General features: G+C 40.8%; 2 protein-coding genes across 3 annotated transcripts in view; one reads left to right on the forward strand and one right to left on the reverse strand.

Annotated features, from left to right (window-relative positions):
- Window positions 1-9,236, reverse strand: part of LOC127639744 (golgin subfamily A member 6-like protein 6) — a 188,633-nt gene extending 179,397 nt beyond the window's left edge. The window contains exons 1-2 of one of the 2 annotated variants that reach the window (XM_052121948.1): window positions 8,868-9,236; window positions 890-1,213 (exon numbers count right to left, since the gene is read on the reverse strand). In XM_052121948.1, coding sequence (XP_051977908.1) covers window positions 890-1,213; window positions 8,868-8,913 — 370 coding nt within the window. In that variant the 5' untranslated portion in view covers window positions 8,914-9,236. The remainder of the gene's footprint in view (window positions 1-889; window positions 1,214-8,867) is intronic. The other variant, XM_052121949.1, reaches the window with a different exon arrangement.
- Window positions 1-24,005, forward strand: part of LOC127639469 (uncharacterized) — an 808,968-nt gene that overhangs the window by 413,310 nt on the left and 371,653 nt on the right. The window contains exon 8 of the mRNA XM_052121520.1: window positions 19,528-19,825. Coding sequence (XP_051977480.1) covers window positions 19,528-19,825 — 298 coding nt within the window. The remainder of the gene's footprint in view (window positions 1-19,527; window positions 19,826-24,005) is intronic.

Below are 24,005 nucleotides of genomic sequence, written 5' to 3' on the forward strand. Positions count from 1 at the left end.
TCTGGAAGGTTCTCCTCTCTCCACAGAGAAAGCTGGAGCTCTGTCAGAGTGACCATCGGTTCTTGGTTACATCCCTGACTCAAGCCCTTCTCCCCGATTGCTCAGTTTAGAAAGAGTGCTGGTGGTTCCAAACTTCTTGCATTTATGGATGATGGAGGCCACTGTGCTCATTGGGACCTTCAATGCTGCAGAAATTTTTCTGTACCCTTCCCCAGATCTGTGCCTTGAAACAATCCTGTCTTGGAGGTCTACAGACAATTCCTTGGACTTCATGGCTTGGTTTGTGCTCTGACATGCACTGTTAAATGTGGGACCTTATATAGACAGGTGTGTGTCTTTCCAAATCATGTCCAGTCAACTGAATTTACCACAGGTGGACTCCAATCAATTTGTAGAAACAACTCAAAGATGATCAGTGGAAACAGGAAGCACCTGAGCTCAATTTTGAGTGTCATGGCAAAGGCTGTGAATACTTATGTACTTATGTGATTTTTTTTGTTTTTATTTTTTTATAAATTTGCAAACATTTCAAACAAACCTCTTTCACGTTGTCATTATGGGGTATTGTTTGTAGAATTTTGAGGAAAATAATGAAATCAATTTTGGAATAAGGCTGTAACATAACAAAATGTGGAAAAAGTGAAGCGCTATGAATACTTTCCAGATGCACTGTATTATCAGGTTTACAAAGTTTCTTTCCCAGAGTTATCTCCCGCTGAACTTTAGGATTGACTGTTAACATTTAACATACTCTCACTGCATGTATTCACTGGTGCAGAGTGAGCTGACATGTTTAAAAAGAAAGTCAGACAGGTTTGGAACAACATTAAAGAGTAAAGGATGACAGAAATGTAATCGTTTTGGTAAATTATCAATTTAAAATGCTCACCATAGACTGTAACCGTGAATATCTTCTCTGTTGTCCCAGTGTTGCTGCTGATGATCTTTATTTTATAATCTCCAGAGTGGATGGTTCTGATGTTTGTGATGGTCAAAGATCCAGTCTGATTATCCAGCTTTAGTCTTCCACTGAATCTCCCATCAGGAACATCCTTCATAAACTTGATCTTACCTCCATCAGTGATTTGAGCTATGGCAGAACCTTTAAACCACCACAGTATCTTATCATCTGTCAGTATTTCCGTAACATCAGTCTGTAGAGTGACAGAATCTCCCTCCATCACTGACTTCATTTCATCTGCACCCGAGACACCTGGAGAACAAACCAGAAGATTTCACTTTTATCTCACTGATAAACAGATCCAACTGTGACTGTTTTAGACTTGTTTAATAAAAGAATAAAATAATTTGTCAGTGTCTCTAGAATCTAAAGATGTGATATATTTATCATTATTAATTTATCAAATGCTAACAGCTACAACACAAGATGTTTAAAGGCCTTCTGCTCTCAGAATTACTTGCATACATCCCACTTCTGAAGTCATAATTATGAGCGTCATGTTTCAGTTTGTTGAAATATGGAGGATGCAGGTTCATGTATATTTCTTTGGGAACTCTTATTTTTCTTTTTTTCAAAATATATTTATTGGCATTTTGTGCAGATACATCTTGTATATATACAAAAATTAAATAAACCACAGCTCTGCTTTTTCTTTTTTCCCGCAGCCACCCCCAATAGGGACAACCACACAACACATACAACAAGTACAAATAACGATAACAATACTTAAAAGTGTAATGGATAAATTATACAATAAAATGTACAATACAATAAGAGGAAGAGAAAAAAAAAAAAAGTTAATCCTCATCTGCATTTTCAAGTGACAGATCAATGGTATCAATACAATTTAACAAAGGTTTCCATGTTTTATGAAAGGTTTTCAAATACCCTTTTAAAGAAAAACACATATTTTCCAGCATTAAACCCAAAATAATTTATTTTATCCATCCATCATATGAAGGAGGGGACGTATGCTTCCACTTAAGAGAATAATCCTTCTGGCCAATAGTGTGGCGAAAGCAACAACCTCTCGTATTTTTGAGGGCAGGTTAGGCTTAAAAGGAATTCCAAACAGAGCTGTAAAGGAGTTTGGAGCGGCTAAACTGTCAGTTCTGCACAGGAACAGAACATGTGAGTGTGATTGGCTGGAGATTGTCAGCACCTATTGCAAATGTCGCTTCTGTTTGGGTATATTTTGGCTAGTCTGGCATTAGTGTAGTGTACTCTATGAAGAATCTTACATTGCATCAAACCATGAAGGGAATATATAGAGGAAGAGTGTACTAACTCAATTAAACAATCCCACTCCATTTTAAGTATAGTGCCCCCAAGCTCAAGTCAAGTGGTTTTTATTGTCGTTTCAACCATATACAGTTAGTACAGTACACAGCGAAATGAGACAACATTCCTCCAGGACCATGGTGCTACATAAAACAACATGGGACAAACACAGAACCACATGAGACTACACAGACTAAATAACATACCTATATAAAGTGCACGTGCAAATGTGTGCAAAAAGTACAGGACAGTACAATAAATTTCTAACAATGAACAGGACAATAGGCACAGTGAGAGACAGTGCAGCGCTGACCAGTACACAGTAGTTCAAAAAGATGACAGTTTCTAAAAGCGTAAACATAAGATACTAAACTATGAGATAGTGTTCTATGCACATAGCAGTTATTGAGGTAGTAGACAGTTATAAAGTGACCGTAATTAAAGTGCAACTCAGGACACGTGTGTGTGGCAAACCAGTCTCTGAGTATTGAGGAGTCTGATGGCTTGATGGAAGAGGCTGTTACACAGTCTGGCCGTGAGGGCCCGAATGCGTCGGTACCTCTTGCCAGATGGCAGGAGGGTAAAGAGTTTGTGTGAGGGGTGTGTGGGGTCATCCATAATGCTGGTTGCTTTGCGGATACAGTGTTTTTTGTAAATGTCTTTGATGGAGGGAAGAGAGACCCCGATGATCATCTCAGCTGTCCTAACTATCCTCTGCAGGGCTTTGCGGTGCAAAACGGTGTAAGTCCCATACCAGGCATTGATACAGCTGCTCAGGATGCTCTCAATAGTCCCTCTATAGAATGTAGTGAGGATGGTGGGTGGGAGATGTGCTTTCCTCAGCCTTCAAAGAAAGTAGAGATGCTGCTGGGCTTTCTTGGTGATAGAGCTGGTGTTGAGGGACCAGATGAGGTTCTCCGCCAGGTGAACACCAAGGAATTAAGTGCTCTTGACGATCTCCACAGAGGAGCAGTCGATGTTCAGTGGAGAGTGTTCACCTTGTGCTCTCCTAAAGTCAACAACCATCTCTTTTGATTTGTCGACACTCAGGGACAGGTTGTTGGCTCTACACCAGTCCGTTAGCCGCTGCACCTCCTCTCTGTATGGTGACTCGTTGTTCTTGCTGATGAGACCCACCACGGTCATGTCATCGCCGAACTTGGATGTAATTCCCTGGGGGGCCCCAGTGCTCAGTGTGGTGGTGGTGGAGATACTGTTCCCAATCCGGAATGACTGAGGTCTCCCAGTCAGTTAGTCCAGGATCCAGTTGCAGAGGGAGGTGTCCAAGCCCAGCAGGTTCAGCTTTCCAATCAGGTGCTGAGGAATTATCGTGTTGAATGCTGAGCTGAAATCTATGAACAGCATTCGAACGTATGAGTCCTTTTTGTCTAGGTGGGTGAGGGCCAAATGGAGGGTTGTGGCGATATCGTCCAAACCGTTCAACAAAGGACACTACGCAAACTGCAGTGGGTCTAATGAGGGGGGAAGCAGAGTCTTAATGTGCCTCATTACGAGCCTCTCGAAGCACTTCATGATGATTGGTGTGAGTGCGACGGGACGGTAGACATTGAGGCAGGACACTGAAGACTTCTTTGGCAAGGGGACGATGGTGGTGGCCTTGAAGCAGGTTGGAACGACGGCGCTGCTCAGAGAGATGTTTAAGATGTCGGTAAGAACATCTCTGGTCTGCACATCCTCTGAGCACCCTGCCAGGAATGTTGTCTGGTCCAGCAGCATTCCATTGATTGACTCTAGAGTTTTCCTCACATTCACCATGGTAAGACAGAGCACCTGGTCGTTGGGAAGAGGGGTGGGCTTCCTCGCCGATGTCCTGGAAGTGACTGTGGATTCTCTGGGCGTGTGCGCGCTTTGCCTCTCTGATTGCCCGTGACAGTTTGGTCCTAGCTGTTCTTAGGGCAGCCTTGTGGCCTGCTCTGAAGGAGTCTCAGGTCCTCAGCAGCGTGCGCACTTCCGCAGTCATCCACGGCTTCTGGTTGGAGCTTGGAGAAAGTGACAAAGCACTTGCTGATTTAGTTGGTCACTGATGCTGTGTATTCCTCCAAGTTGGTAGAATCACCATATGTTGCAGCCTCCCTGAACATGTACCAGTCAGTACATTCAAAACAGTCCTGAAGAGCAGAGATGGCTCCTGCTGGCCAGGTTTCACCTGCTTCTGAAGCGGTTTTGTGCATCTGACGAACGGTCTGTATGCTGGAATTAGCATAGCAGAGATGTGGTCCGAGTAGCCAAGGTGGGGGCGGGGTACGCGCCTGGGATGTTTGTGTAAACAAGATCAAGCGCGTTCGCCCCTCTCGTTGCAAAGTCAAAATACTGATGGAATTTAGGGAGCATTGTCCTGAGATTTGCATGGTTGAAATCTCCGGCGACAATAAACAATCCGTCGGGGTGAGCATTCTTCAGTTTGCTCATAGCCCCATACAGTTCATGGAGCGCTTCCTTAGCGTTAGCGCTGGGAGGAATGTAAAATCCGGTTATAATAACAGTGGTGAATTCCCGTGGAAAATAAAAAGGTCTGCATCTAACAGTCACAAGCTCCAACAGCGATGAACAGTAGCTAGAGGCTAGCATAGAGTTCTTGTACCATTCCGTGTTGATGTAATCACACAAGCCACCACCACGAGTCTTACCGCAGAGAGCTGTATTTCTGTCGGCACAAAATGAGGCGAGCCCGTCTAGCTGAATGGCGGCATCCAGAACTCTGTCGCTGAGCCACGTCTCCGTGAAAACAAAGACGTAGCAGTCTCTAAACTCACGCTGCATAGCCTGCTGGAGTCCAATATAGTCCAGTTTATTGTCCAGGGAGCAAACATTTGAGAGCAGGATAGATGGGAGAGCCGGACCCCCGCCCTCTTGGTCCAATATAAAAGTTTATTGATATTACAGGCCCAGTAATACTGTTGAAAGTTTGGTAAAGCAAGGCCCCCTTTGGACTTTGAGAGTTCGAGAACCATTCACCCTATCAGTGCACACCTGCCACCCCATTAAAAGTGTTAGTTGTCAATCTAAATTGGACAACTAGCAAAAAAATATTTATTAATGAAAATGGGTATATGCTGAAAGAGATATACAAATTTGGGCAAAATTGTCATTTTAACCAAGTTAATACAGCCAATTAACTATATTGGAAGAGAGGACCACCTCTCTATATCTGCCTTATAAACTTCAATTAAATAATTTAAAATGTTCTAAAAGTCCCATTTTCTGGTCAAACAATTTCTTATTTGGTACATTGATACTACAGGCCAACAGGAACCCACAAACCAAGAATGGCCCAAATTCACCCTTAGGGGGCACTACAGACCACGCCCAAATGTCCCATTTTCAAAGTGATGACATTTCAACCCAATTTGTCAAATTCTTCTGAAACTTTGTGTCCGTGCCTCATTTCTCATGGAACAAAGCGCCTCAATGACCCATAGTTTCCACCATGATAGATTTTCCTGTACAGAGAAAATTTGGAAAAACCTTCAAAGATCTTCTTATCCTAAACCAGGGGTGCCCAATACGTTGATCGCGATCTACCACAAAATTGGTATATCGCACAAAATTTAAATGTACTTTCGTTAAATTTTTATAAAAATAAATATAATGTCTTTCCTTCTTTTAGTTTCTGTCTGACTTGCACTTGACGAGTAAATATTGACCAGGCGAGAATTTTGTTTATTCAGTTGCCATGACAACTAGGTTTGCGCATACGAGCCTTCCAAGGGCTTCTGAGAACAGAGTGCAAAATTGTGATGCTAGCAGTGTTAGCTACTACTGCCCGGATTATGCAAAACTGTCTGATTCCATTCAGTGCTAATCATCAGAATAAGGTAAATGCCCTGGCTATTGTAATCTATTGTGCTGTAGGTGTTTTGGGTTTAGTTTTAAACTGAATGATTTCAAACATTGAACATTATTATATATTTTTTTATTAAATAGAAGATGAATTTCATGTAGGTATAAATGCAGTAGTCCCAACAAGCATTTCCTTTTTTTAAATGAAACTGTGTTTTTTTTTTAGTTGGTAGATCTTATTGAGTTGGTCATTTAAAAGTAGATCATCATGCAAATAAGTGTGGGCACCCCTGTCCTAAACCGTTGCTCCAATTGACTTGAAATTTGGTACCCATGTGTAGAATTTATGTCTTTCAATGTGTTACTTGGCAAAAATGAAAAAAAAAAAAAAATTTAAAAAATGAAAAAAAAATGGCTGAAAGGAGTGCATTTATGTAAATGTCCACATTGCATCAATATATACATGTGTCAATAAATCAAATGTCATTTTGACTGATGGTTTTTCAAACCTAACATTCTTCAAGATGACATCAAACTGAAGTACTACGCAAAGAATGGCCCACATTTGCCTTTAGGGGGCACTACAGGCCATGCCCAAAAGTCCCATTTTTGGGTAAACAATTTTCTAATTTTGTGCATTGATATTACAGGCCAACGGTAACCCTTAAACCAACAATGGCCAGCATTTGCCATTAGAGGGCGCTACAGGCCATACTGAAAAGAGCCATTTTCTGGTCAAAAATTCTCATTGTGTACATTGATACTACAGGCCAACAGGAAACCCCACACCAAGAATGGCCCACATTTGCCTATAGGGGGCACTACAGGCCACGCCTAAAATTGGCGTGGCCTGTAGTGGCCATGCCCAAATGGTTTGCTGCTTGCAGCTATAGTTATTGATACTACAGGCCAACAGGAATCCACAAACCAAGAATGGTCCACAAACCAAGAATGGCCCACATTCGCCCTTAGGGGGCACTACAGGCCACGCCTAAAATTACTATTTTTTTGACTAATGGTTTTTCAAACCTAACATGCTTCAAGATAACATCACTCTGAAGTACTGCGTAAAGAATGGCCCACATTCTCCCTTAGGGGGCGCTACAGGCCACGCCCAAATTTCAAATTTTCTGGTAAAAAAAAAATTCTAATTTGGTATATTGATACTACAGGCCAACAGGAATCAACAAACCAAAAATGGCCCAAATTCGCCCTTAGGGGCGCTACAGGCCACGCCCAAAAATCCCATTTTCTGGTCAAAAATTTTCTAATTTGGTACATTGATACTACAGGCCAACAGGAACCCACAAACCAAGAATGGCCCACATTCACCCTTAGGGGGCACTATAGGCCATGCCCTAAAGTCTCATTTTCTGTTCAAAAATGTTCTTCTCCTGAACCGTAGCTCCAAATGACTTGAAATGTGGTACACATGTGTAGAATTGATGTCTTTGAAAATGTTACTTAGCAAAAATGAATACGATACAAAATGGCTGAAAGGGGCATGCTCATGTAAATGTCCACATTTTATCAATATATAAGTGTCAATAAATCAAATGTAATTTTGACTGATGATTTTTCAAACCTAACATTCTTCAAGATGACATCACTCTGAAGTACTGTGCAAAGAATGGCCCACATTCGCCCTTAGGAGGCGCTACAGGCCACGCCCAAATTTCCCATTTTTTGGTCAAAAATGTTCTTATTTGGTACATTAATATTACAGGCCAACAGGAACCCACAAACCTAGAATGGCCCACATTCGCCCTTAGGGGACGCTACAGGCCATACCGAAAAGAGCCATTTTCTGGTCAAAAATTGTCTAATTGTGTACATTGATACTACAGGCCTGCAGGAAACCTCAAACCAAGAATGGCCCACATTCGCCCTTAGGGGGACACTACAAGCCATGCCCAAATGTCCTATTTTCAAAGTTATGTCATTTCCACCCAATTTATTCAATTCTTCTGAAACTTAATGTACATACCTCATTTCTCATTGGAAACAAAAAAGCCTCCAGGATCCATTAGGTCCAGCATGATGGATTTTCATGTACACTGAAAATGTTTTGTTTAGGATTCAGACAGAAATACATGTTTTTTGGATTCCTCCATTGGGAGTGTTTAACCCCCAACCGTCTACTAATCAATTATGAATGATTTGCCATTTTGAGGAGGAATCGCATCGCTGCTTGCAGCTATATTTGTATTTGATTTTGTTGTGCTATCAGCCATATGAATCATGTATAACTACTGCAGTACCCTGATCCATGAAATGTCCGGAACAAATAGAGAAAAAGTGAAAAGACAGAAGAGCAAGGGCAAAGGCAAAAAAAAATAAAAAAACACAGAGACAAGAAAACACAGAAAACAACATCCATACATAGACTATCTAATACTTTAATAAGATGCTCTCTCACCAGAACAGACACATGAAGTGTTTTCTCTCAGGACATCCACCTCATGAAGAGTTAAAAATGCACCAAAAACTCTCCAATGTGTGAATATAATCATGTGTAATATAATTCACATTTATATTCTGCACATTACACACAACTGTACAAACATTATTGTGTATTTCTCATATTTATATTATTTGTGTCTGTTTTGGATGTTTTTGCACCGGAAGCTTCTGTCAGGATCAATTGTTTGTGTGTTTAAGATCATTGTGAATCTAGTCCAGACTTGTCCTGTGTATTTGGATGAATGTGAGCTGTAATATTATGATGGACTTCAATAATAATAATAAAATATGAGAATATCAGTAAGTGTGAATATTATTGAAGTGAAAGTGAAAGTACTGATAAATATAAATGAACACTTACCGCACAAGAGTGATATGAACAGAAGGGTTTTGAACGTGTTCTTCATATTGTTGTTAATTGCAGTTTGAAGTTTGGACTTGATAAAAGAGATTTAATCGCAATTAAAGGTCTGAATCTCTTCTGTCGAGTGAATGTTTTTCTGAACCGCACCCACCTGCACCCGACTGACACAAAACCCGAATAAACCCCAACAGAGCGACTTTAAACCGACTGTGATCACTCATTAATCCGATCCATAATACATCTGTTTATATGTTATCAAAGATCAACCAGAACATTTACATATAATTATTTATACAAGTTTGGAGCGAAACACAAAAGACTAGGGAAATGACGGCGCCAGAAACCTTCATCCTTCATCCTCCTCCTCCTTCTTCTTCGTCTGTTGTTGTTGTTTTATGGCGGTTGGCAATCCAACTTAAATGGTGCATTCCCGCCACCTACTGGATTGGAGTGTGGAGCGCTAAATGGTTGGAAAGTTGGAGAAAGTGGAGAGGAAAAAAAAAACACCTATCTTATATTCTATTAATCAATCTTGTATCTTTTAAGAAATTAAATAATTCTTGATAAATTCTTGATTGCTTTGGGCCATTTCCTAGCAAAACCTGAAGAGATACGTCATTTACTCCCAAGATCTTAAAGCTTGAGTTAGATGTAATCTTGCTCTTTCATATGCATCACATTTTATAATTACATGTTCTACAGATACTATCCCATTCTTTCTGCCATATCTTTCTTATTTCATTCGCTATAATTCCTTTAACTTCCGTTTTACTAAATGATACTTGTATGTCAATTTGAGAATGATTCAAAGCCTGTTTAGCCAGATGGTCTGCCTCCTCGTTTCCTATAACACCCACATGTGATGGTACCCACAAAAAATGTACAATAAGCCCAGATTGTTTTATTCTAAATAGACTCTGCATCACTTCATATAACAAATCTTGTCTTGCTATATGCCACTTGACAAGCTATTGATAGCTGAAAGTGAATCTGTGCCTGTAGGTTGTATTTCCTCAAGCCATTGAAGAGCTCCTCCTCCTCTACTTCCTCTTCTGTTGAATGGCGATTAACAAACCAGATTACGGTAAATTACCGCCACCAGCTGGACTGAATCACTGTACAAAAAAAGCGCATGACATGATACTTTAGATTTTTTATTTACGATAATAATAATAATAACATAATGTGTATATTATTTGGACTAAGACATTTAAAAAAAATGCTGTAAGTGATTTTTATGGAATGGTTTGCAGAACATGTTCAGTGTGAAATGTAAGGTGTCATGCATTGCATTTTTTATAATGTTCACTGGGGTCCACTTATAATGTTAGTAAGATTTTTCATCAAAATAGACATAATTTAGAAATAATTTTCCATTAGCTATCCTGTTTTTGACCCTCCGATTAAAAGCTAAATTTTTGGCACGTGTCTCATTTAACAATGTAAACTTCCACTGCTGCGATTGAGTAAAAATTTTGCATATGAAATAAGTGTCGATGCCACGCCTGAACGATTGGAATTATTATGAAAATCTTCTGCACCTGCTAAACTAAATGTACGTTGTTTTAAATGAGTTTTAGATATGCATATTGGAAAACAAGCCAAAACAAAAACAATAATAAATGCACAGCAAAACCTCTAGGGGGCACTATCTCATGTGTAGCTCGATGAAATTCGAGGTAAGCGGTTCACAAAATGATGTTCCCAATCCGCACCCAATGTAACATTAACAGTATCCGAGATTAGAAATAGTGTTCCAATGTTGAAAAGGGGGAAATAAATAAGTAAAAAATAAAATGATTAATTCACGTTTTCTGTCTTTTTGACTTGATATAACATTCAAGATAAGTAGATAATACAAGATTTTTACTTTAATTAATGATTATTCATAAGATCAGATCTTTAAATATAACTGTTATCTGTGTTATATTTAATCTGTAACACACTGTGAACAGCACACATTAAACAGAGATAATGATAGGAAAAGAGATGAGTTTGGTTTGCATTAATTATATATCAAAACATCAGCAGCTCTCCAAATGAATCACCCTGTAACAGATCTATAACAACATGATGTTTCTTCACGGAAGCATTGACGAATATCTATGAATGATGAATCACTAGTCGAGGGGTGAATTGTTCGGTTGTTCATTACAAGTACTTCCACACGACTTTACAAACTAGAGGTCATTGCTTTAGAAAGAGAGACTTAAATGAGTCCGTGTGTGAAAGTGAACGAGATAAACACAGATTCGATCTGGAGCGACACTTCATCATCATCATCATCATCGTCATCATCATCAGTCTCTTACTCTCATGACTTCATCATCATCATCATCATCAGTCTCTTACTCTCATGACTTCATCATCATCATCATCATCAGTCTCTTACTCTCATGACTTCATCATCATCATCATCATCAGTCTCTTACTCTCATGACTTCATCATCATCATCATCATCAGTCTCTTACTCTCATGACTTCAACATCATCATCATCATCATCAGTCTCTTACTCTCATGACTTCATCATCATCATCATCATCATCAGTCTTTTACTCTCATGACTTCATCATCATCATTAGTCTCTTACTCTCATGACTTCATCATCATCATCATCATCGTCAGTCTCTTACTCTCGTGACTCATTTACTTTAAGACGAGTCGTTTGACATCCGTGTTTAAGAGCACAAGTTCCCGTTTCTGTCGTGTGTGTTTCAGTTGTAGTCATTGTACAATTGTGATGTTTTATGAGCTGTTTATCTGAAACTGTGAAGAAAATGTTGGACGTGACTTTCTGTTTGTGCTTTTGGAGTCTGTTTGGTAAGTTATAAATCTGTTTTGATGTCTTTTAGTACAGCGTGATTAACTACAACTAATGACAGCATTTACTTGTCTTTAACATGATCAATCAATCAATACTACTGTCTATGATTTGAGACAGTTTCAGTTGATTTAACCCTTGTGTTGTCTTAAGGGTCAAAAGCCGGCAATTTGTTTACCACCAGATAAAACCAGCTAAATGATTTTTATTAATTTTTTTCAACTTGAAATTTGTTGACTTTTCCTAGAGTGACCCCAACATTAGAAAAAGTGAAACATTTACTTTGTTCATATTTCCATTAAAGGGTACAAATATTGTCTTGGGTTCATTTTTGACCCAGCAGTTATAAAATCATTTACACACTACAAAAAACACAGAGACACAGACACACACACACAGGCACACACACAATGAGAAATTTAGATTGTGTGCTACTGATTGAACTCAGACAAATCTAAAACTGTCTTGTGCATGTGCAGCATCTCCCCTCCACAACCCCACACATGACTCAAGTTCACAGACAAAATAAACAAAATTTCAGACAAAATAAACATTTCTTGAAATCATTGTTTACTATGGGGAATGCATTCAGAGGCTATAAAGGTGCTGCAAATGACAATACCCCCAGTTCTCTCTTTGCTGAAGCCATGTGTGCACATTTCAGTGCCCAACAGGTCGTAGATATGATTTTTTCAGATGGAACAAGAGACCAATGATTTAGAAGAGGAGGAGGTATCTGAAGAAGAAGATGGGGAAGAATACAACCCAGAGCATGATGCATCATCTTTTGTAGGATCTTTTGGACTCAAGATGGTGTCGAGTATGGCTGCTGCGTTGCGAGCTCCGACACAAAACTGCAGTTTATTGTTTGTTTTGTTTACAGTTCTTTTTTTTTTTTTGTCTTGTATGTTGTCTGCCTTATTGTATATGACAGACAAATGCTTTTGGACATTGGTTCTGCAATTACACACCGAAAACCGGACTTCAACCGGACCCGCTGTTTACAAACACGCCAGCGGAGCCCTTTGTCTGGGCTGCCTGGCCGCGGAAACGCAGAAGGAAAAGGGGAAAAAGAGCCGGCGTTCTCATCAGAGTAAGACGTCGCGCAAATCGAACCCCACTACCCAGTATACTACTTGCAAATGTTCAGTCTCTGGACAACAAGCTTTGCGAGCTGAGAGCGCGGATCTCTGTCCAATGAGAGACAGAAATCTGGATGTCTGCGGAGATTAAAGACTCGGCCATCAAACCCGCGGTGTTCTCCGTGCACCGAGCGGACAGAGCGAAAGACCACTCAGGTAAAAGCTGAGGTGGTGATGTATGTTTTATGATCAACAAATCATGGTGTGATCAGAGGAACGTACATTTTATCAAGTCTTTCTGCTCTCCTGATCTGGAATATCTCATGCTTCTGTGTCGACCATTCTGGCTACCGAGGGAATTCACAGCGGTCATTATCACAGCTGTGTACATCCCCCCACAAGCCGACACAGACTGGGGACTCAAGGAACTGTATGGGAGCATAAGTGAGCTGGAAACCGCACACCCTGAGGCCGCGTTCATTGTTACCAGGGACTTTAACAAAGCCAATTTTAAAACAATCGCACCAAAATACCACCAACACATCAGCTTCAACACACGAGGGGACCTGGTTTTGGGCCATTGCTATTCTCCTTTCCAGGCTGGCAACAAATCCCTCCCCCGCCCACCATTTGGCAAATCAGACCACTCTTCCGTTCTGCTTCTGCCCGCTTACAGGCAGAAACTGAAAAAGGAAGTACCCGCCCTCGGAACGATCAGTGCTGGTCAGACCAATCAGACTCTATGCTACAAGACTGTTTTGATCACGCGGACTGAGAGATGTTCCGTACCACCTTTGATGATGACATCGAAGTTTACGCTGATAGCGTAACGTGTTTCATCAGGAAGTGCATAGAGGACGTTGTTCCTCAGACCTCCGCTTTTAATTCCGGGAACGCGGAGGAGCATAAACAAGCCAGTTATGCTCTCCGTAACTCTATCAGAGCAGCCAAAACGCCTGTACAGGCACAAAATTGAAGCACAATTCAACACCACCGACTCTAGAAGTATGTAGCAGGGAATTAACATCATCACGGATTACAAAGGGAATAAAAACTCCGCTGTGAACACTGGTGCCTCTCTCCCGGATGAGCTTAATACATTTTATAGTTATTTAGAGGACAATAACACCGCCCTCGTGGAGAGAGTACTTGGTTCACTCTCCGTCTCTGTTGCCGATGTAACCCGATCCTTCTGACGGGTGAACATCCGTAAAGCCGCGGGTCCAGACGGTATTCCGGGCCGTGTCATCAGACTGTGCGCGAATCAACTTGCTGGTGTTTTTGCAGACATTTTCAACCTGTCCCTCTCCCTGTCTGTAGTCCCCACATGCTTCAAAATGTCCACCATTGTGCCTGTACAAAAGCAATCAAAAATCACTTGTTTAAATGACTGATGTCCTGTTGCTCTGACCCCCATCATCAGCAAATGCTTTGAGAGGCTAATCAGAGATCACTCTGTGCTGCCCACCTCTCTGGACCCATTGCAGTTTGTCTACCGCAACAACCGCTCCACTGATGATGCCATTGCATCTACAATACACACTGCTCTATCCCATCTGGAAAAAAGAAACACATATGTGAGAATGCTGTTTGTAGACTACAGCTCAGCATTCAACACCATACTGCCCTCCAAGCTTGATGTGAAACTCTGGGCTCTGGGCTTAAACAGCTCACTGTGCAGCTGGATCCTGGACTTCCTGTCAGGCAGACGTCAGGTGGCTAGAATGGGCAGCAACACCTCCTCATCACTGACCCCTCACAGGGCTGTGTTCTCAACCCACTCAATGTGCTATACATCTGTATTCCCTGTGCATACATGACTGTGTGGCAACACACAGCTCCAATGCCATCATAAATTTGCTGATGATACGACGGTGGTAGGTCTGATCACTGACAATAATGAAACTACAGAGAGGAGGTGCACACTCTGACATGCTTGTGTCAGGAGCACAACCTCTTCCTCAACGTCAGTAAAGCCAAGGAGCTTGTAGCTTGGAGCACTGGTGGAGAGAGTCAGAGAGAGACCCCCATTCCTGGGGAGGAAATCGGCATACGCAGGCCGAGGATCTTATGCACGTGGCAGGAGCCCTGAACAAACCAAACAGAAGAGTGACGAATTAGTGTAATTCGAACGGTGTGGAGAAGGCTGTTTTTTCTCAGGATAATGGAGTTAATGGGATCTGCCAATATCCCATATTTAAATCCAATGTCAAATAAAATGTAGCCGTACTCAACGGATCGAGCAGTTCATTAATTTGTGTCATTGGGTGCCAGATTTAGACACCATGTTGACTTTACGGTAATCGACACCGAATCGGACTGACCCATCACTCTTACAAGAACAATCAGGCTTGCCAATCGCTGTGTGATTCATCTATTACCCCCATTTCGAGCATTGCCTCTAATTCGTCACAAATCACCTTTTTCTTATGCCTTGGTACACGGTATGGCTGACTACGCACAACCACTCCTGATGGGGTCTTGATATGGTGCTGTATGAGGTTAGTCCAGCAGGACTACTGTCGCCATGGACACAGGGACCAACATTCTCCACAATTTAAGGAGGTTGAGGTGGTAAATTTGACGTGCCCTGCCTCAATCCATTCCTTTAACTTCATAATCGAGATCCCCGACTCGCTGTGTAACCTCAAAGGGTTCTTGCCACTTGTCGAGTAATTTCGAGCTCGGTGTGGGGAGTAATAAAAGTACTTAACAGAGAAGATGGCGGCGTGAACACATTGCAACGCTCCATGTCTCTCCAGATTCTGCAAATTAGTGGTAATATGTTGGTTATCAAGTATTTTCGGTAAAAACAGTTTAGCGTACATATCGTATGCCCGACAGGAACTCTTGGACATCGGTACCTGCAATTCTGACATCGTTATTAGCGTACTTCCAGAGATCGCTAAACCAACGTGACCTCCGAACATCCCCACACTGACTGGAGGGCTCTTCAGACGGACACGCAAACAACGCTGCAGGGAGTCACGCGGTGGAATTCAAGCGAGGCTAAAGCTAACTCCACATCGACTCGCTCTTCCAAGCCTTTTTTTTTGCCAATGTTCGCTCGCTGGGGAACAAAATGGATGAATTACCACACACAGAATGATTATGGACTGCAACATCATGATTTTCACAGAAACTTGGCATAACAGCGCAATACCCAACAGCGCTATCGAGCTAGCTGGACACTGCCTCCTCCGTGCGGACAGAATAGCTGATGACTGCGGTAAGACCCGAGGTGGGGGTTTGTGCATTTATGTTAACAAAACATGGTGCACGGACACTACCATCACCGAGAGTCACTGCTCAGCTAACCTTGAGTATCTCATGGTTAAGTGTAGGCCTTTCTATTTGCCCAGAGAGTTTACATCAACTGTAGTATCAGCAGTCTACATACCACCGGATGCTAATGCTAAAATTGCCATGAAACAACTGCTTTCTGCTATCAGTAAACAACAAACTCTGCATCCTGAGGCAGCCTACATTGTCGTGGGTGACTTCAACCACTTGAATTTAAAGACAGTACTGCCTAAATTCCATCAAAATGTATCATGCCCCACAAGAGGAGGAAAGATTTTAGACCAAGTCTACACAAATATAGCTGATGCATACAAAGCTGCTCCCCTCCCCCATCTAGGACATTCAGATCACCTCTCTTTGTTTCTACTACCCAAGTATTTAACACTCATCAAACATGTGAAACCAACAGTAAGGACAGTCAAAGTGTGGCCAATCTTCTTAGCAGGCCAATGTTTTTAATGGTTAGATTTGGCGATCCATCTGTTGTGACGCTTGTCAGTTTTCTCCGCGGTAGGTTCGTTTTTTCCAAGTAGGCAGACACACTGTCATATAAGTCCATGCCCCTGATTGTTCCCATCATGGACTCCATCGCAAGAAGTTCCTCAGTTATTTTAAAGTTTTAATTTATTCCTCTGACAAAAATCAAAAGTTGAGCAGTGTCTCTGATGTCAGTACTCTCATCTAGTGCTATAGAAAAAAGATTGAAGCATTTTTTTCCAGTTCGGAGATTAGCTCTTCAGCTATCACTTCTACATGCCTGGTTATGGTTCTGCATGATAAGCTAATTTTCTCAAATTGGCTTTTAGTACCAGGGCAACGTATATCAACAGTCTCCAACACACAGTCCTTCACAAACTCCCCAGCTTGCTGTGCTTTGCAATTTTATGTGCCACTACGTAACTAGCCTTAGAGTCTTGAATAGAGCACTGTTTAGTAAATGTATTTTGTTGGGCTTTTAAGTTTGTGGCAAGTTTTTAAGCCTTGTTTGCCTTTTCTGAAGATGACAGGTTGACAACATGGTTAGCATGCTTGCTTGAAAAATTACAACTGAGGTTGTAGTCTTTAAAAACGGCAATCTTGTTTTGGCAAATCAGACATACCGTCTTCACTCCGATACTGGTGAATTTATTTTGCTGTCCATTGTTCGTTAAACACGCGACATTCGGAGTCCACTTTTCTGTCTTTCGCCGCACTCTTTGTCACTCATTCATGTCAAGGCAACAGTGAATTAGATATTACCAGGGATGTAGTGCAGGGTATACGCAGGTATACGCCATATACCCACTTCTAAATCCACTCTGATGTGCATCATTCAGTAGTGTCCATCATTAGCCAAAAACATGACAGTCCAGCACATGAGTAGGTCTAATCGCAGTGTTTCCCATTAATTGTCTAGTCTAATTAGTTTAATTTGCCCCGCCACGGTCTCATAATGAACCGAATTTTTTTTTACACTTCTCATCTAAAATATTTTTACATTTACATATTTGGCAGATGCTTTTATCCAAAGCAACTTACAGAGCCCTTATTACAGGGACAATCCCCCCAGAGCAACCTGAAGTTAAGTGCCTTGCTCAAAGACACAATGGTGGTGGCTGTGGGGCTTGAACCAGTGTCCTTCTGATTACCAGATTACCAGTTTTGTGCTTAGACCACTACACCACCACCAACCGCTGTGTTTTGTGCTCTCTCTCTCGCACGCCAGTCAATTCCTCACCAGTTGCTGTAAACCCACACACTCACACACTCACAGATAATACTCACTGGACTATTCCGTCCGTTATTTGGTTGAGGACGACGACAAATCTTTGAGGTAAATAACGTTAACTCAGCCCTCTACATTGCAAATAAATCACTCACATATGCGAGTAAATTACTGACTGTGCGGCCAAAAAACATCTGCTATTAGCCACTGGCAACAAGTAAAGTGAGGCTTAATAAAATTATGCATTATTTCAATAATGAAATGAACATTTCACTCGCCAGTGATAGAGCTGTGTAGTTTTGAGTCCCTTTTACTGAATACAAACAGTTGAAGCTGGATTCAGCCTCGTCTTTCCCTGCATGCTGTCTGATGAGCGCGGGAAAAAGCACTTGTGACATTCATTGTGTAGATTAATCACTTCTCAAGCGTACTGATGTGCACACAGTCTACAGAGACTTTCGCCAAACTCCCGTGAAAAATAAACAAGGTATAAACTCATTAATTTTGTGAATGCAAAGGTTCAATTAACGGCCATGTAATGCAAATGGGGTTTATTCAATTTGTACATTTTTAAAATGCAAAATTGTGATTTAAAATCATAAAGAAAAATCAAATAAAAATGACAATATACATTGGGGTGCATATACCCACTTCTACAGACACTACTACACCACTGGATATTATGGAGCGTATTCTAATTTTAACTGCATACCATAATAAGTAGCTATAATATTCTGTACGGCAGGCTACAGCGCTATCAATTGGATTTTGTTTGTATTGCATCAAATTAGTCATTTTGGACCAAAATCCTTACTCAAATGTAATGGTATTTAATACATTTAAAAACTACCTCGCGGGCCAGATCACAATACCTGGTGGGCCAGTTTGCCACCCTCTGATCTACACTGTTAATATTTGAATCCTGTCGTTACAAAGATTTCATAATAGGTCAAATTAAAGTCTGTAGTGTGTAGCATAATTTCTTTTTTAAAAATTGATATTTTTATAAAATAGTCTGTGTGGGGAAACCAGAAGTCAGACAGACCAGTTAAATTCACTCTCTCCACAGAGACTCACACGTTCACCAGAGGAGCTCATTCACACTCACAGCAGTTTCACTTCAAGTCTTTTCTACAGACCAGCGTCTCAAAAAACAGCCAGAACCCGATTAATGAAACATTTCTGTCATAGTCATTGTACAATTGTGCTGTTTTATGAGCTGTTTATCTGAAACTGTGAAGAAAATGTTGGACGTGACTTTCTGTTTGTGCTTTTGGAGTCTGTTTGGTAAGTTATAAATCTGTTTTTATGTGATTAACTCCAACTAATGACAGCATTTACTTGTCTTTAACATGATCAATCAATCAATACTACTGTCTATGATTTGAGACAGTTTCAGTTGATTTCAAGTGTTCAGTGAGGTTCAGGTCTGGACTTTGTGCTGTTGCATTAAGATTTGTTTTTACTGGAATTACTGGAATAGATAAAGCTGTAAATTACAAGAGGGTGTTCACATACTTTTGATCATATAGTGCATTTACTGAAATCATGAATGACACAGACAGAACACCAAATACCTTCATCAAACTCATTGTGTGAAAATGTCTCATTATACATTCAAATGAAAGAGTTGTGTTGCATGGATGAATTGTTCAATGATATGAAATGATTTCCAGTGTCTCTCTTAGTAACTGTCTCTGTTTGTTCTGCAGGTGTGTTTGGTGTTGAGACAGATGTTTCAGTGTCAGTGATGGAGGGAGATTCTGTCACTCTAAAGATTGATGATACTCAAATACTGAGAGATGATCTGATCATGTGGATGTTTGGACCTAAACAATTCCCCATTGCTGAAATCAACAGAGATGATAATAAGATCAGGTTATATGAGAATGTGTCTGATGGGAGATTCAGAGGCAGAATTCAGATGGATCAGACTGGATCTCTCACCATCACAAACATCAGAACTACAGACTCTGGACAATATAAATTAATCACCATCAGCACAGAGACCCCACTGAAAATATTCACTCTTACTGTCTATGGTGAGTAGAGAAAACTTGCCCTGTTGTTCATCTTTTCACACATTAATCACCATCATAATAAACACTGAAAATAAAGCAGATCACAAATGGAGTGATTGGATCAATGTGTGTATATTTCTCATATTCTCCAGCTCATCTGCCCGTTCCTGTGATCATCAGAGACTCTTCACTATATTCTTCAAGCTCTAAATGTGTGTTGGTGTGTTCAGTGGTGAATGTGACACAGGCGACTCTCTCCTGGTACAAAGGAAACAGTTTATTGTCCTCCATCAGTGTGTCTGATCTCAACAGAAGTATCTCTCTGGAGGTGGAATATCAGGAGAACAACACCTACAGCTGTGTGATCAACAATCCCATCAGAAACCAGACTAAACATCTCAAAATTACTGAAGTCTATCAGCTGTGTTCAGGTACATCAGCGCTGATATTAATGTTTTGTTACTGAGCTGATATCTGTTGGTCATAATCATGTACGTCTGTAGTGATATAAAAGCGCAGTTGACAATAAAATGTTAATCCCCTAGATATTTTTTTCAATTTAAATATACATTATATACATATAAACAAATAAGGGAAGATATTTTAAGACCAGTAATTGGTTACCATTCCATTACAGTTTTTGCCCGTTGCTTGAACACTATAGACCCATGCTTAGACTAAAGTAACACAACTTGAAGCTTTTGTTACCATACCTCAAACACATGTACCCATACCTTAAACAAAAGCACTGCTTTGCAGTCTAGTTGCAATTCTGCAACACACTTGGTCCTTTATGCAACACATTGGTCCTGCATACTACACTCTATTTCATACATAAGACACTTCGTTCAAAAATTAAATCTCAGGGTGCCATTTGGAAAACACATGTATCCAAAATACAAAACACATCGGGTAATTGCAACCACTCAAATACACACCTGAAGGCACTTACTTGCAAAACTGAGGAGGAAGAGGAAGATGAGGAGGAAGAGGAGGAGGAGGAGGAAGAGGAGGAGGAGGACAAGGTCAAGGTCGAAGAGGCCATGCACGGACCCCTATTTCTGATGATATAAGAGCAACTTTGGTGGACCATGTCATCAACCATGGCCTGACTATGAGGGAAGCTGGGCAGAGAGTCCACCCACATCTAAGCCGCTTCACAGTGGCATCTGTAATAAGAACATTCCGACTAGAAAACAGGTATGTCTTCACCTCTCTACCTCCTACTCTACTCAGATGGTATTTACAGCACTGTACTACAGTATATCACATTAGCACATCATGTGTACAGGGTATTGCAGGGTACTAATGCTCCTTTTGCAGCCAAAGTGGTAGTTTTTGTGAAACATACCATGATTCAGGGGCGTCGGACTGGGGGTAAAACCACTACTGATTACCAGGGCCCCAAGGGGAGAGAGGGCCCTTAAAAAGTCTGGAATATATTTTATTTGGAACATAGGGGCCCATCAGGACTGCCTATACATAGGGCCCGGGATCTTGTGCTACGCCCCTGTCATGATTACTTACAGTATATTGAGATGTTTCAGTACAGTGGATGATACAGTATATACAGTAAAGTAAGAAAAAGAAGCAAACCGATGACAATTTGTGGTTGTATTTCTCTAGAATGACTAGAAGACCTTCTGGGGGAGGTCACACATGTTCACACAACAGCAGGACTTGCCGTTGTGGACCTAGTGAGGGCAGACAATGCCATCCGTCTCCACCAGCTACGACAGAAAATACTTGCAGACAGGCAAGTGTTCAACAACATAAACCATGTGAGCATCACCACCATCAGACGCATCTTGGGAAAACACAACATCACCATGAAGCAGCTCTACAGGGTCCCATTTGAGAGGAACAGTGTCAGGGTCAAAGGACTTCGAGCTGAATATGTACGGGTAAGTGTAACTGTCCTTTACATTTACAATACAGTTTTGGTGAAATCCAGTAGCAGCTGAATATGTACCATATCAGTAGCAACATGGATCCATTCGGAGAGCTACACGGGTACCTGTGTGATGGGGTGAGGGTTCTGTATGTGTAGCACTGTAGTGCAGTAATATGTTTTTTTGTTACAGAGAATCTTGGTCATGGTTGGAGCAGCACAGCCTCATGAATTCATTTTCATTGATGAAGCTGGATTCGACCTGAGCAAAACAAGAAGAATTGGGTCGTAATGTAATTGGCCAAAGGGCAATTGTGCACGTCCCGGGGCAGCGCGGGGGCAATATCACATTGTGTGCCGCCATAAGCCTTCGAGGGCTTCTGCGTTATCATGCAAAACTAGGTCCATACAATAGCCAACATATACTCACATTTCTAGATGCTCTCCATAATATAGTTGTACAGAACAGACCAGATCAGCCCAGGTTTGTGGTGGTATGGGATAATGTCAGTTTCCATCGGGCTGCTCTGGTCCAGGCCTGGTTCACCAACCACAATCAATTTGAAGTGGCATACTTGCCCCCTTACTCACCATTTTTAAACCCTGTAGAGGAATTCTTTTCGGCTTGGAGATGGCGTGTATATGACCGCCAACCACATGCCCGCATGCCTCTTCTGCAGGCAATGGAACAGGCCTGCGGCGACATTCAGGAGACAGCAATCCATGGATGGTTTCGACATGCAAGGGGATATTTTCCCCGGTGCCTAGCGGGAGAAGACATTGCTTGCGATGTCGATGAGGTCCTGTGGCCAGACCCCAACAGACGGCGGGATCCATGAGCCCACGTGTGCACAATTGCCATGATTTTCTGTGTATACAGTATAGTGTTTTTTTTATTATCATAATTGTTTTTTTGCTTTATCTGAATTCATGTTACTGCAATATACAGTGCTGCAATGTACAATATTGAGTAGGCCTATTTGCTTTTTTGGTTGTTTGAAAATAAGCCTTCTGAATAAACAGTGAAAATCAAAGACTGCAGTGTTTTATATAAAGTAGACTACTGTGATCCCCCTGATCTGAAAGTGTATGCAAATGATGCAAGTATGTGTCATTTTGTCATCAGAGTTACATTTTGACAAAGGATTGTTACGTTTTGATAGCAGAGTTTCAATTTGACACAGATGTGAATGGTTTATTTCCCAATGTTGTGTCATGTTTACTTGTGTGTAGAGTTTTGGCACAATGAGCGAAGTTTTGCAAAATGTGTTCAAGCAACGGGCAAAAACTGTAATATATTTTATTTTAGCCTTTAAATTTCACCTTATCTTTTTTGTTCGACATTAAATTTAAGGCATTTAATGTAGTCTCTCTATTAATTTGAGCCTATAAAAATGTATGCATGTTAATTATAAAAAAAAAAAAAAAAGACCATAAACTGAACTGATCTCCCGGTCTCTGTTCATCTAATACAGATGTTCTGATAGTGCTGATTTCTGCTGTTGCTGGAACTCTGTTGTTTGTCATTGCAGTCGTGATCTTCTGCATCTGCTGGAAATGTAGAAAAACAGATCAAGAGGGCAAGTGTAACATACTGCTAATATATCTGTAAAGGAACAGCTTTATTCTTTTAATACTGTATTTATGAAATATATTTGATCATATGTTTTAATGTCATTACAGTCCAGACTCGTGAAGAAGAGATAACTTACGCTGATCCAGCGTTCAATAAAAGAAAAACAACGAAATCAGTAAGATCATTTACAGCAGTGTGTGTGTGTGTGTGTGTGTGTGTGTGTGTGTGTGTGTGTGTGTGTGTGTGTGTGTGTGTGTGTGTGTGTGTGTGTGTGTGTGTGTGTGTGTGAGAGAGTGTGTGTGTGCAGATGTTTAATATTCTATAATGAACTTATAATGCTCATGACTGTGACACAAATATATGATGTGTGATCAACAGCATAAATAATCTACACAAGCACATTTAAGCACAAGGAACAATTATAATTATATCACTTACAGTAACACAAAAGAGCCGCTCGACTCGTGGTTCACTGTTGTTTTATATCAGCATTTGATGTCTTCATCTGAAAATCAGAGAGAACATTTGAAATATACAGTGTGTCATACATACAGTATCAAAACTACAAACCGTTCCATTACAGATGAAATAGTTGTGTGTTACAGCAAATAAATGTTTATAATGTATTTGGCCCTTAAATGCACCTTGATATCATTAGAGATACTGTAGAATAAATGATCTGGAATCAGTCTGAATGGAAACATGATTATGGAAACAGTTATTACAAAAAACTA

The sequence above is a fragment of the Xyrauchen texanus genome, chromosome 48 (assembly GCF_025860055.1).
Source record: "Xyrauchen texanus isolate HMW12.3.18 chromosome 48, RBS_HiC_50CHRs, whole genome shotgun sequence".
NCBI classification, from domain to species: Eukaryota; Metazoa; Chordata; class Actinopteri; order Cypriniformes; family Catostomidae; genus Xyrauchen; species Xyrauchen texanus.